The sequence below is a fragment of the Furipterus horrens genome, unplaced genomic scaffold (assembly GCF_987537825.1).
Source record: "Furipterus horrens unplaced genomic scaffold, mFurHor1.1.pri manual_scaffold_12, whole genome shotgun sequence".
NCBI lineage: Eukaryota > Metazoa > Chordata > Mammalia > Chiroptera > Furipteridae > Furipterus > Furipterus horrens.
In genome coordinates, this window is record NW_028327182.1 from 2865839 (window position 1) to 2880590 (window position 14752).

Genomic DNA, 14752 nt, shown 5'->3' on the forward strand with positions numbered 1-14752 from the left:
AATGCTTATCCTTCAAAGCTCTACTAAGAGAAAAGAGTATTTGTTCAGGAATGCGCGAAGGAAACTCAGGCCGATCTGTGCCGTCCGTTCAGTAAGAACCAGCATTTTTCGGGGGCCACACAAGTGTTTTGCATCCATTGCCTCAGGGAAGCCCCTCTGCCCCCACCTGGGTGGCGTTGCCTGTCAGGGAGCCGTGGGGGAGCCAAGATGGCTTGGAAATCTGCCCGACTTCAGAGCTTTGACTCCCCACCCTCTGCGACCCACCATTGGAATTGCTCGTTCCCGTGGGTGTGGGGTGCTGCCACCTGCAGAATCGAGGGTCCTTGGAGAAGGGGCCTCAGCACCTCGTTGAGGAATTCACGGGATTGTGCGGTTGGGGCTGACCATTACATCATGTTGTATCCTGAGCAAGAGTGAAGGTTTCTTCTCTGGCCCCCGCACCTGGAGGCACCGTGTTGATTTTGGACCGCTGGTCTCTTTCTTCCATTAAGTTCCCCAGGCCGTCCAACTCTGTGTGTTTGTGGTCTGCCCTGGCGGCTGGAGAAGCCGGAGCCCAGCGTGTTCTGCTTGTGGGAAACATACGTGATCTCGGGCATGACAGTTGCCTGTCTACTTCATTCGCAGCCTCGGCTCCTCTTTTCCGTCTTTATCTCCCCTTTGCGAGCATCTTCCCGTCTGTTTTCTCTCACTTCATCGCATCCTCTGTGTCTTATAGACCGCTGTATGATAAGGCACCTTGAACTCCGTCTTGAGCAAGGCTGGGGAGGAGCGAATGGCTTGTCATGCCGCTGCCGCCGTCCCCACGGCCGTCAGCGTGGACGGGGAGCCGGCCGTGGCCCCGGCGGTCCCGAGTGACAGGAAGCACCAGTACCGCTGCTGTTGCTGGGCCCGGTCCCTGTTGGAAGCGAGAGGCCTATGACTAGAGGGGAGGGCCATGAGCGCCCGCCGCCCCCAACCCTCCTCACTGCCTGTCCCCCGTCCCCACCCCACGCCTGCAGCTGCCGTTTAAACCCGGAAGAATGCCGGCAAACTGTAGGAAAGACCCATCGCAAGGACATAACCCAAAATGAATACATCAACCCTCTCTCGTATCAGTCAAAGGTAAGCACCTGTGAGCTGCCCAAGGGACCGTCACAGTCCCCAGTGACACCGTCTGGGTGCTCCGCACGGGCGAGGTGCCCACCTGCGTGTCCCTCCCCTGCACCATCGCAGCGGGCAGGGAGCAGCCGCAGGAAGGAAACCGGGGGAGACTAGGGGACCAGGCGCAGAATCACAGAAAACCACGGTCAGGAGGAGACCGGCCTGGAGACTTCAGGGCAAGTGAGCGCGGATGATGGGTGAGAAACGAAGGAGAAGGCAAGAGTCAGGACCGTTCTTTCTTCACCGGCGGCACCTCCTTCGAAGTGGAAAGATGGCTCAGCCAGGATCTCGCCATCCCGGCCCCAGGGCCACGGAACACGGCATCTCAGAACAACACGCCGCCTCCAGGCCACAGGCCGCCGGCCGCCAGCTGCCTCCCTCCCCGCGGACCCCTCGCGCCATCCCGGGGACCGTCCGGAGGCTCTGCCCTTACCCGCAGGGAGGCGGCTTCCTGTGTGAGCGGGGCCCTCCCCGCCGCGGACAGCGACCGACAGCCCCGAACACTCCCGCGCTGCGCGGGGCAGAGCAGTGTGGCCGAGCGCGGAGCGTTCTCTGTGCCCGTGGGGCTGACTGCTGTGGCTGAAACGAGGACGCCTGGCCTTCGGGCAGGGACGTTTGTGCTCAGACACAGCGGATGTCAGAGTGGCCTGGCTTCGCTTCGTGGGCTGAGCTTCTGTTTCTGCCCTAAGTCAGCTGCGCGCAGGAGGCTGGGTCCCGCGGCTCCCGGTAAACGCACGGGCGCTGCGGGGGGCAGCTGGCCTGCAGGGCCCCGCGTCCCAGCCCACGGCACAGCGTCCTGAGGACAAAACCTGCCCTCCTCCATCAGCAGAGCAGCGCCGTCCGAAGAAGAGGAAGTGGAGCTCCTGATGAACATGACTCAGTGCTGGAAAGGGGACGCCAAGGGGGAGCTGTCGTGTTCTCTGGGTGACATTAGAATTCTAACGCAGGGCTCGTGCCCGGCCGGAGCGTCCCCAGCCCGATTACGCTGGGGATTCTTCGTAAGTGGCCGCCGCCCCTGCTTGTCCGTCACACCGCCTGTTGCCACCGCGGGTGGATGGGTGAGGCTCCGCGGCCCATCTTTTCATTTCACGTCGGTGCTGCCTTTTCATAGCTGAGCTGCGAGGTGCAAGGCAGAGAGAAGAAGGAAAAGCTAGACCAGAGAAGCGCTGCCCACTCATCCTCTGCCTCTGAAACGGCAGCTCGCGTGCGGAGGAGGTGCTTGCAAAATGACTTTGCGTTGCTGACCATTCCCCCCTCTGTGGGGAGGGTTTAAACGTAGCCGGGAGCAGGACAATGTGACCGTCCTTGTTTATACGTTACGGATTTCAAAGCAGTGACCGCAGAGCATTAAACCAAGCATAGGGCTCCGGTCACGTGTCTACCTGCGACAGACACGGAGCCCGTGAAAGACCCTGTGGGCTGCTTGGGTCTTCCTCGAAGAAGCCGAGGGACCCTCCAGGGGGGTCACAAGGCGCTCTTAGAGGCAACAAATTTCAAACGTGTTTCTTCAGATCTCCATTTTTAACTTGGAAAAAAATTTTAGCCCAAAATGCAAACTACATCCCTGCTCTGAAATTTTTCCAAGAAGGAATGATTGGCACTCAGCCAGGCCACCGCCCAGGGCTGTTCCCTGAAGGTGGGGAGGAGAAGCTCGCTCTCTGGCCTGAGAACCTCCCCGCAGTTAGAAGCAGCTTGGGCGTCCTGTGTGCAGGGAGTTTTCCACTCCAGGTAGCAGAAGCTCCGTCCCAAAGGGACTGACACAGGAGGAAAGTCACGGGCTCACATGAGACGTCAGGACGTGGGCCCATTCCAAGGTTAGCGCTTCCATCAGCTCAGACATGCTTGAGGGCTGGGATTCTTTCCACCTTTGCCTCCTGCCATCTCAGCTCCGACACCTGGCATCTGGCCTGACTTCAGACCGCCGTCTCTTTATGAGGTTTAGGGAAGAGACTTCCCTCTGTGCTTCCAACACAAATCCCAGCACCCACAGATCCTTTCCACGTCCTCGGGAAGGCGAGGGCGGGACGGGAAGGTGACTGTCAGAATCTGAGGCAGAACAAATACACCTCTGACAGAGTGCATGCCGGACGTCCTGGGAGAGGGGGGTCAGAGCCCGCAGCTCCAGGCATGTCTACAGGAATTAAAATAACATCTGCTCAAATTAGAAAGAAAGTCGGAAACAGAGCAAAACAAAGGGAGCATCGCTGGGATGTGTGCGTGTGTGCACGCCTGTGTGCACCTGAACCCAAGCCAGCAAGACGCGGCACACGGAAGAGGGGTCGCGCTCAGCAGTTTCCACTCCAGCCTTGTCGGCTTCACTGATCCTGATCAATACTTCTCTGCTGTTACAAATAACAAACAGGCGTTCTCAGACTGAAGAAACGCCGACTCACATGCAGATACATGTGGGTCGCATGTGGGGCACCTAGATTCTGAGAATCCCCGTTCCGTGCAGCCCTGGGGCTCCCTCCGGAATTAAAAGAGTTGAAATGTAAACAAATAAAGGCTGGATATCACTTTCATAAGCACTCAACTGACATTTTTTTTAAGTTAATTTCTATTGACTTTATGGGGGTGACATTGGTAATAAAATGATGTAGGTGTCAGGTGCACCGTTCTATAGTACGCCATCTGTGTATCGTATGGCGTGTTCACCAGCCCAAGTCAGCCTCCTTCCATCCTGCTTAGCTCCCCTTTTCCCTCTGCTGCCTCCCCCTTCCCCCCTCCTTCTGGTCACCACTGTCCTGTTGTCTGTGTCTATAAGGGTTTGTTGGGGTTTGTTTTGTTTTTTTTGCTTAATTCCTCCGTCTTTTTCACCCAACCCCCACAACCCCCCTCCGCTCTGACAGCTGTCAGTCTGTTCTCTATCTGTGAGTCTGTCTCCACATCGTTAATTTAGTTTGTTCTTTGGTCCTTGTCTTTCTCTGACTGGCTTGTTTCACTTAGCGTAATGCTCTCCAGGCCCATCCTTCTTTTTTATGGCTGCGTAGTACTCCATTGTGTAAATGTACCCCATCTTTTTTATCCACTCATCTACAGATGGGCACTTGGTCTGCTTCCAAGTCTTAGCTATTGTAAACAACGCTGTAATGAGCATAGGGGTGCATATATTCTTTCAAATTCATGTTTCGGGTTTTTTGGAACATATTCCCAGAAGTGGAATTGCTGGGTCATAAGGCAGTTCCATTTTTATTGTTTGAGAAAACTCCATCCTGCTTTCCACAGTGGCTGCACCAGCCTGCATTCCCACCAGCAGTGCACGCGGGTCCCCTTTCTCCACATCCTCGCCAGCACTTGTTAGATGATTGATTGACGATGGCCATTGTGCCAGGTGTGAGGTGGCATCTCATTGTGGTTTAATTCGCATTTCTCTGATGATTAGTGACGTTGAGCATCTTTTCATATGCCTATTAGCCATCCGTATGACCTCTTGGAGAAGTGTCTGTTCAGGTCCTTTGCCCATTTCTTAATTGGATTCTTTGGTTGGTCGGTTTGTTTGTTTGTTCATTTGCATTTTGGTGTTGAGTTTTACAAACTTTGGATATTAACCCCTATCAGATGTATCACAGGGGAACGTGGTCTCCCATTCAGTGAGTTGTCCGTGCATTTTGTTGATGGTTTTCTTGGCTGGGCAAAACCTTTCCAGTTTACCGTAGTCTCAGTTGTTCCTTTCATTTATATTTGTGCTATTGTTTACCTTGCCCAGGGTGACATTATCAGAAAAAATACGGCTGTGAGAAGTGTCCGAGGTCTTACTGCCTATGTTCCTTCTAGGATTTTTATGGCTTTGAGTCTGACATTTAAATCTCTCATCCATTTTGAGTTTATTCTTGTGCCTGGGAGAAGTTGCTGGTCTCGTTTAATTCTTTGCACCTATCTGTCCAATTTCCCAAACACCATGTATCAAATAGACTGTCTTTACCCCATGGTACGTCTTTGCCTCCTTTGTCAAACGGTAATTGACTATAATGGCATGAGTTTGTTTTGGGGCTTTTTATTCTGTTCTGTTGATCTATGCGTCTGTTTTCATGCCAATACCATGCTGTTTAGATCACTGTGGCCTTGTGGTGTAGTTCGATATCAGGTCGCGTGATTCCTCCAGCTTTGATCTTCTTTCTCAAGATTGCTGTGGCCCTTCAGGGCCCTTTGTGGTTCCATGTGAGCTTTTGGAATATTTGTTCTAGTCTCTGTGTTGGCTGCCCATCTGTGTTTATCTCTACATACTGGATAGACCTGCTATGACTCCGAATCTTCACTGGGAAGCCTTATGTAGTAGGTGTCCTATGGGACCCAGGGGCACCGTCTCCTTGTTCACCTGAGCTGGGCACCCCAGGAATGTTCCTTGTGTGGATTATATAAGTTTTCCTCTTGTCACTGAGTCCTGAATGCTGTCTGTGCCTGGGGTTGACTCTCAAGCTGGCTGACAGTGAGCATCAACCCCGACCACAGTGTGTGAGAGGCTCCGCAGGTGCTGAGCAAAGAGGAACTCACCTCAGCAGGGTCTGGTGTCTGCCGAGATCTCCCTCTGGAGATGTCACTTGTGAAGCTAAATGGATCCTGCGCTGATGTTGTCTGAAGCTGGCCTCTGGGTGTTGGTTCTCGGGCCACTTGGAAGGAACTGTGGTGCAGGCCAATGTTAGATGCCATCTGTGCGTGGCCCCCGGCAACTTGTTTGGAGCAGTCTCTATGTGGCCTCCTCTGTAAGTCTTTGGTTATAAGACCCCTCTTTAGCTAGTGTATTTAGTTATTCGGGATGATTATTCTCTAATTTATCAATTGACATCTTGAAGTTTTCTTTTGACAGGACACGGTTTCTTCTCATGCATTTAGATGTAATTTGCGGTAGTTGCCAGAGGGCTCTTATATTATTCTTGGAGAGTCACCTGTGTGTGTGGCCAAGTGTTGCATTTTCTAGACATGCCAAACTCGAAGCATAAAAATGAAAGCAGTTTATGTTTTAAGTGGCATGCCTGACCGGGTAGCCTGATCTGTGGAATTAGGGTGATAAACCTTGGAATGCAAAGGCGTCTTACTAAGAATTCTGTTTTTATTGACACAGAAAGTAGCAGGGTATAATTTCCCCTGCTCTCCATTCAGCTGACAGACACAAAAGCCTCAGTATTCTCTAATTGCTTGGAATTCTCCCCTTGCTGTTATTGCAATTTAAAAGACTTAGCAGCAACCACAAGAGCACTCCTCAGACACCTGAGCTTGGGTGGAGTCCTCCAGGTCTAGGGAGGAGGGGCTGCTGATTACTTGCCTCACCTCTTGGGAATGTTCCCACCTTGCTTTCAAAGGTGGGCCAACCCCTAAGCCCTTGGGGAATGAGAAAAGTGGAGCCTGAGGATTGAAAGGCTGAATTTTGAGTAACACGATGTCCTGTAGGCATTTAAAAATAGCAAACATACTGATTCACCGCAAACCAGGGGTCCCAGGGAAGCTCAGTCTTTGGGGGGTAGGGGTCAGTCCCGAGTGCGCAGTCTACAGGGCCTGGAGCGTAGCCTACAGGGATCTGTCTTCTCCAAGGCTCTCCACCGCCCTCCTCATGCCTACGAATGCCATTGTCTCTCTGGTGCCTTATTGCTGCATCTATTTGTCAAGTCGGGAAAGAGTCTAAGCCTTAGGGATGAAACAGGCATGAGATCATGTCTCGGTGTCTGAAGGAAAGCCACCCAGGAAGCACTCTCTGGATCCAGAGCTTCTGCACACAGTAACTACCCAGGCAGAGTAGTAAACACCAGGTGTCACGGGAGAAACATACATAGTGAATGTTACAAGAATTCTGAAAAAATGAGAAGCCAATAAGACTCTTAAATCAAAATACATGCTATGGCATTAATCTTGTTTCATAAGCGTATTTGCTATACATCTCACCCCCAAAGGGGCACTGGATATGGGTGCTTATCTGGGACCCACCAAGCCTTCCACTGACAGAACTCCCTCAGAGCCCCTGCTGATGTGTAAACGCTAGCGGACAGGGCATCCGGTCTGGTCTGCTCCCTGGCGGCTGCAGGAGCTGCGCGTGCGCCTCATACGTAGTGCGCATTTAATCACTCCTTAACGAATGAATGAATGAAGGAGTGACGTCGACTGTGCCCGGGTTACAAAGCACAGCCACATGCATACTCTCACTTAGCCCCCACTGAGCCCTTGGAGGTCACGCGGGATTCTTGCCTTCAGTCCGTAGGAGAGGAGTCGGCGCCCGGCTGCCTCCCAGAGCCGCTCCGCTTGGCATCTGCGGTCGGTCCGTTTGGGTGTGACCGCTGCTCCCCCAGCCCTGGCCCCACGTCTCCTCATCGCTCCCGAGGGGCCTGCCTTAGGGAGAGAACGCCTGGGCCAGCGGTGGCCCCGCTAACACGTGCCTGTGGCTCGTTGCAGGTGGGTCTTTTCCGAAAGTCGGGTGTGAAGTCTAGGATCCTTGCCTTGCGTCAGCTGAATGAGAACTTCCCCGAGAACGTCAGCTACGAGGACCAGTCTGCTTACGACGTGGCGGACATGGTGAAGCAGTTCTTCCGGGACCTCCCCGAGCCCCTGTTCACCAACAAGCTCAGCGAGACCTTCCTCCACATCTATCAGTGTGAGTGCGGACCGCGCTGGTCGGTGCTCCCACGCGTGCCTGTCCTCGGGGAAGCGGCCCTGCAGACGGCATTTTAATTACCCAGGGAACACACGGGGTCGTGAAGAAACATGTAACAGGGATCACTCCACGCTCCGCTCCCGGAGTAGCTTTGTTCACGGTTCGATAGGAAAGTCTCCAGGCCATGTGTTCTGCATTTGAAAACACCTCTTTTGACATCAAAATAGTCCTTCTGGACAGGGTTTGGCCTAACATCTAAAACTAACTTTCAACGTACTTTTAATGCAGTTAAAATGAAAACGGGACACAATAGAATTAATTTTGTGTTCAGGTGTTTTTAAAAGCCTATTTAATTTTCTAAAATTAAGCATGACCTTGGGATATATGAAAGTCAAAGCCCAAACATGTTAAAATGACTGGATACAAAAGGCAAATGTATCTTAATAACAGCATATTTCAGGTGATGAAAAATAAGCAATCCAAATCAAGCTTTACACTTAATTCAGCTACTTTGAAACTATTTAAGGGATGTTAAATTGATAATTCTCAACCAAGCCTCTATAATTAAAATAATCATAAAAATAACAAATTTTTGTTACAAGGCATATCCTACTAACGGTAATTGCCAAGAGGGATATTAATAATGAACATGACTCTTTCTAGCTATGATAATGTTGTCATTATAGATTATTTTGATGGCCCAGTCCCAATTCTTTAAGAAAAAAATTACTCGGCCCATGGACTTTGAGTTCTCGGCAAAATGTGCCTGAAGGAGACCTCAGCGTAGAATCGGTCCAATTTGAAGGCTGTAGAGAAACCGGCACTAAATATCCGTGAGTCCACAATTGTTGCAAATTCAACAAGAATGCTAACAGGCGCCACTTATAAAAACAGGACCCAGTGGTGACCCACCGCACAAATAGTATTCTGTCGAAGTGATGAGGTTAAACAAACGACCAGTATCACCGGAGCCATTGCTGTCGGCGACAGTGTCTCTGAGTGTGTCTTCCCGGCTGTCCGGGACGTGGGGCTCACCCACTGTCCCCTGCTGGCTCCTCTGATGATCTGGCACCCACTTCCCCACAGATGTCCCCAAGGAGCAGCGGCTGCAGGCAGCACAGGCGGCCACGCTGCTGCTGGCGGACGAGAGCAGGGACGTCCTGCAGACTCTGCTGTGCTTCCTGCGCGACGTGGTCAGCCTGGTGGAGGAGAACCAGATGACGCCCATGAACCTGGCCGTGTGCCTGGCCCCCTCGCTCTTCCACCTGAACCTGCTGAAGAAGGAAAGCTCCCCCAGGTGGGCTCGCCTCGGCCCCAGCAGCAGCCCTGAACCGGCTCCACCCACGGCCCATTAACAAAAACCTTCTCGCGCTGGATTTCGGCCTGAGACTTTGTCAGCTCGGAACGTATAATCAGAAACTGTTTCCGGGCGACCCACCTCGGGTGCCCAGATTCAGAGAATTGTCCTAGTGGCATTGAAGGATGTCTTTGGGGCCCCGGAAAGCCTGAGGAACTAGCTTTGTTTTGTGCGTGGGGGTGGGGAGGGAAGGGAAGGGCATGAAGTAGTATTTTACTGTCTTTGAGTTTTAAAAGGAGGCTAGAGTCAAGGTCCAGGCACGGCAGCTTGCAGTGAAGGGGTTTCAGACTTGGGGGAAAACAGGTCATTCCTGCGATTGTGTTTTTCCAAGTTCTTCCATTACGAAGCATCAGAGTCGTGCTCTGACTCATTAAGACGTGTGCTGCTGGCTGTTACTTGGCAACGAGGAAGTCTGGGGTCTGGGGGGGCAGGGGCAGGAAGCGGAAGGGATACGCTTTCGTGGTGAAAAGCTCTTCGGAGCGGGGTCTGCTGAGGCCTGTCCCCTGCACTTACAGAGTCATCCAGAAGAAGTACGCCACCGGGAAGCCAGACCAAAAGGACCTCAACGAGAACCTGGCCGCGGCGCAGGGCCTCGCCCACATGATCATGGACTGCGACCGGCTCTTCGAGGTGAGTGAGGAGCCGGGGCGGCCTTTGCCGCAGCTCCCGGGACGGTCAGGCCGAGCCTGCGCCCCGGCTCACAATGGCACGCGTGTCCACTGCCGCTCTGGTCATGGCCACCAAGAAATGTGAGGAGCTACCGCTTCCCATCGCTGAGGCTGGGCAGGGACAGACGCTCGGGGTAACCGCGACGGCTGTCACGAGGACAGTTGTGGCATCTTCAGCTGCAGGGTCAAGGCCACCAGCCAGCTGTGTTCTCTCTGATGTTCCCTCGGGATTTGGTTGGGTTCGGGGTGTGTGTGTGTGTGTGTGTGTGTGTATGTGTGTGTGTGTGTGTGTGTGTTTCCGTTGTGTGTGTGAGTGACCAGTTCCTAGTAACTCAGAATCAGTAAGAGCTTACAGACGTGGCCACACATATGTCCCAGAAGGGAACTAGACCTCTGGCCTACTTTCCATGCTAAATTTGGTGTTTGGGTGCAGAGAAGATCAGGCTACCTCTAAGTCCTATTTGATGTTTCTCTGAAGTCCCTGTGCCGTAAGTTTCCTGAGCCCACATTTTGCAGAACTGAATAAAAATACATTAAAGGGAAAACGAAGGGGGAATGGGAAGACTGAGCGCGGGGTCCTTGCCGTGTCTGGAGTGAGGACTGCAGCCTTGGAACCACACTCGTGTTCCCGACTTCCGGAGCCTCTCCCGCACCACCAGCCTCACCGCTGGCCTCAGAGACGCATCTCTATCCCCGCGGCCCGTGGCTGGTGCCCATTCCCACGGCGTCTAACGAAGCGGCTTGGCTTTCTCTCACTGTGGCCTCAGCGGCTCTCTCACAGCCGTGCTGGTCTGTCGCGCGCTGCAGGTCCCGCACGAGATGGTGGCCCAGTTTCGGAAGTCGTACACTGAGGCCGAGATCCATGCCCCGACCCTGGAAGACCTGGGGGCCCAGCTGGACGAGAGCGGGGCCACCTTCCACACCTACCTGGACCAGCTCGTGCAGGGCCTGCAGAAGGAGGCCAAGGACAAGTTCAGAGGCTGGGTCACGTGTTCCAGCGCAGACAACACGGACCTGGCTTTCAAAAAGGTAATCTTGGGGCTCCTCAGAAATCACGCAACAGCCACATCTGACAACCGGGAGTCTGTCTTGTTTTTAAACAAAACGACCACCGTCCGCCCTTTCTGGAGACTGCCAGGTGGCCAGGCCGCCCAGAGCACAGGCTGCGAAGCCAGCCTGCGGGGTCCCCGTCCAGTCTCTGTCCCCCAGCTGTGTGACCTCGGGCGGGTCCCAGGGCTCCCTCTGCCTTGGGAGCGTTCCTCAGTTGCAGGATGGACGTAATAAAAATACCACCGTTGGAGGAGGGCTGCTGGAACACCCAGCAGGCTAGAGCAGCGCCCAGCTAACAGAAAGCCCTGGGTGTTGACGCTTATATTTTATGATCATCATCATCATCATTCATACTTGAATCTTAAGAATCACCGTTATAAAATGGGCAGCCTGAGGTGCAGACTCGCTCTTTCAAGGGACGTGGTCCGGGGGGTGTCTGCACGCCCAGGGAACCGGGGCAGGGCTGCCTCGGGCCGGCTGACCTCTCAGCGTCTGCGCGCGTCTTTCCCGAGGTGGGCGACGGGAACCCCCTGAAGCTGTGGAAGGCCGCGGCGGAGGTGGAGGCGCCCCCATCGGTGGTGCTGAACCGCGTGCTGAGGGAGCGCCACCTTTGGGACGAGGACTTCGTGCAGTGGAAGGTGGTGGAAACCCTGGACAAGCAGACAGAGGTGTACCAGTACGTGCTCAACAGCATGGCCCCGCAGCCGTCCCGGGACTTCGTGGTGCTCAGGTAAGCTGCGGGCCCCGGGGGGACGGGTGCGCGGTCCCTGGAGCAGAGAGGCGCTGGGGGGGGGGGCGGGCGGTTCGGAGCCCGGCCCGCGCTGGGAGCCCCGGGCCGGCCCGGGCCTCTGCAGAAGCCAGCGCTGCCCTGCTCACTGCTCACGCCCGACCTCCTGCTCCCGCTGGGCCCCCGCGTCCCACAGCATACGGTCTATTGGGCCATAAACGTGGTCCCTTTCCCCAGAACGGAGTCCCAAGAAGAGCTGCGGTTTGTCCACGTGGCCTTTCTGCCAGATCACGCGGATTGAGTGACCTTTCCGTGCAGCCCCCGCCTGCAGTGCGTGCGGCTCAGCATGCCGGGCCGGCCCCTCGCTGCCCAGAGCTGCTGCCGCACACAGAGACCCGGGCCCGGCCCCGCGGGGCCACCGGCGCCGGGTCACGGGACATAGGGAGGCCGCCAGGGCCCGGCCAGGCTGGCAGGACCGTGTCCCCTGCTGAAGTAGGGCTCCCGAGAGCCCTGCCGTCTGGGTTTGCTGCGAGAGGCCCGTCCACGCGCAGGAAGTTTGCCCGGCAGGGCTGCGCACACGGGCGGGGGAGTCAGTACTGAGTCAGAAAGAAGGGGGACCCGGGATACTAACAAACCCCGATGAGTGTAATGAACTCGATGTATCCTTTTCCACTGACGGCTGATGGCAGACGCTGTCCCTTCCCTTGGATGGGGGTGTGGAAGGAATCACCCGTGAAACTCCCGAGGGCACCCTTTTCCTGGTTTCTTTATGAAACCAGTGGTGATGGCGAACTAAACGTTGCTTTTCATGTAGGATATTTATGCCATTGCAGTCGGTCCTGGGACCTTGAATTCGAAGGGTCACTTCTCCCTGCGTGTATGTGTTTGTCTTAGCGACCCTGAGGTCCTGGTGGAGAGTGTGGGAGGTGATGCAGGTGGCTCCGGACCACAGTTATTGGGACATCCGTCATCGCATGAGAGCTGGACCTCACACCTCAGTCTTGCAGGCAGCAAAGCGAATAGCTCTCCCAGGCCGGGGCCCGAGGGGATGCAGACTGTCCTTCCCGAGATGAGGCTGAGGGCCTTCTTCCTCCTATGCACCCACCGGGCTGCTCTGCTGTGGTGCGTCCTTCCGGGCACCAGTGGGGGCTTTGGGGTGCTGCCAGGAACACACTGGCCCCCAGCTTTCTTGGGGTTTCTGTGTTATAGGGAGAGAGAGTCCATACATAATAAGGGGGATGGGGTCCCCCGGGCTAGGGAGATCCATAAGCTATGGGGCGGGGTGGTAAAGGCAGCAGGCAGGGCACAGCCGCCTCAGGGGATTTGGTCCAAAGACTTGAAGGGGAAGGCCAGTGGCCTGTGAGCTCGGGAGGGGGGACCTCCTCGGGGTGCCAGGAGGGGAACGATGGGCCAGATGTGCTGCTGCCACTGGGACTCCCTGTGGTTGTGATACAGGAAGGCAGAAAGTGGCAGACCCAGTGAGACGGCTGAACCACCTCCTGTCCTCAGAGGGTCTCCCTTTGGGCTCGCACGGGCACGGCGGCTCTCCCTGTGTCCTCTCCTCCAGTCCCCCGGGAGCTCCCTGGGGGTGTCCAACAGATCTGCCTGGGTTACGCGCACAGATCTGTGCATCTTGCAGGCTTTGTTACCAACCGCGTTCTCATGCACGAAAAGAGAGGGGTCACAGCCAGGGAGCAGCTGCTATAAACATCTCTGTGGGGCTTGTTGGGAGCGTGTGACAGTTTCTCTTCGGGGTGTCCTAGGGCAGGATGACGTTATTACGGATCAGGTGACGAAGTAACGGAGTAGGATTTGTGATGGAAACAGGTGGCCTGATCGTAATAAAACCTACATTGTACGGTATAAATTGTACAGATTCTCTCCTGGTTTCTGACTTCCATCAGCAGTCTTACCCCACACGGTAGTCCCCTTGAGTAGCTCCTGTAACGGGGAGCTCACCACCTCCTCACAGAGCCCATTCCGTTTGTGGAAACTGCGCATTGTGAGACAGCTCTTTTCCAAAGTCCAGCCGACTGTGTTAATTCTCCTCCCACCCAGGAGCCCCTCAGCTGTGTGAAGCCAGTTAGCCATCCACATGTGTCTGGTTTGCTTCGAGTTAAGCATCGCCAGTTCCTTTCTTTTAAGACTCGAGCTAAGCATTGCCTCCTCCAGGAAGCCTTCCCTGTGTGCCTCCCCATCCCTGCCACTTGATCCCAGAGCGCTCCCTGCGCATCCATGTCACCGCACTGACCGGGGTGGTTTAGAGTTCTCTGTGTATTTCTGCTTCCCCTCCTGGACCATGTGTCCCTGCGTCCTTGGGGGCCTTCTCGGAGTTGGGCACATCTGTCTCCGCAGATGTCTACTGAAGGAATGGAATGAGCGAGTCCTCGCTCCAAACTGTAGGGCCGCTGCAGCTGCAGGTTGGCCACAAAGGCAGGCGCAGGCCTTGTGCGCAGGCTTGGAGCCGGGCTCTGACCCGCACGGTGGCAATGTCAGCCACCCTTACAGAGACCATGTGCCTGATCCAGTGACTGGGACCAGAGTCGGAGCGGGAAGCACGTTCCACCCTCGGCACCGCGTTCACATCTTTGTCTCCTTGCCGTGACTCCGGCGTGTCTTCCTGCAGGACCTGGAGGACCGATCTGCCCAAAGGAATGTGTGCCCTGGTGTCGCTGTCGGTGGAGCACGAGGAGGCGCAGCTCATGGGCGGCGTGCGGGCCGTAGTGATGGACTCGCAGTACTTGATGGAGCCGTGTGGCTCCGGCAAGTCCAGGCTGACCCACGTCTGCAGGGCAGACCTGAAGTGAGTGGGAACTCGGGGGGAGGGGCGCTCCGGGGGTCCCCGCCCACGTGGCACGTGGGCCAAGGCCCGTCTGCCGTCCCAATTGCTTATTTCCCTGCGCTTCTTCCTCGTCGCCACTGGTGCGCTTGTGCCGATGACCCTGGGCTCTCCGCAATGCGGACATTTTCCCGAAGCCCTTTGCTCTTCACGGTTTCCGGGGTGGCCCCCCTCTTATGTCTGTGTCTCCCACATGGAGCAAACACGGGCACTCGAGCTCGGCCATCGCAGGTGCTTGGGGGTCACCTGCCCCTCCCTGGGTCCCTGCTGTGCCCGGCCCCCTCTGCTGCTCCCTCCAGCCGCACCCCTGGGAGAAGAGACTGACTTCAGTCCAGCCTCTCCAGCGCACCAAGGTCTTGGTCTGGGGAGACACTCGCTGAGTGTCCTCGGTCGG

General features: G+C 55.4%; 1 protein-coding gene across 2 annotated transcripts in view; it reads left to right on the forward strand.

The window, feature by feature from the left end:
* The window catches only part of STARD13 (StAR related lipid transfer domain containing 13), a 166561-nt gene that overhangs the window by 149639 nt on the left and 2170 nt on the right, over window positions 1-14752 (forward strand). For both annotated transcript variants that reach the window (XM_090258913.1, XM_090258912.1), the window contains exons 8-13: window positions 7519-7717; window positions 8804-9014; window positions 9590-9704; window positions 10550-10771; window positions 11305-11522; window positions 14146-14322. In XM_090258913.1, the coding sequence (XP_090115039.1) occupies window positions 7519-7717; window positions 8804-9014; window positions 9590-9704; window positions 10550-10771; window positions 11305-11522; window positions 14146-14322 (1142 nt within the window). The remainder of the gene's footprint in view (window positions 1-7518; window positions 7718-8803; window positions 9015-9589; window positions 9705-10549; window positions 10772-11304; window positions 11523-14145; window positions 14323-14752) is intronic.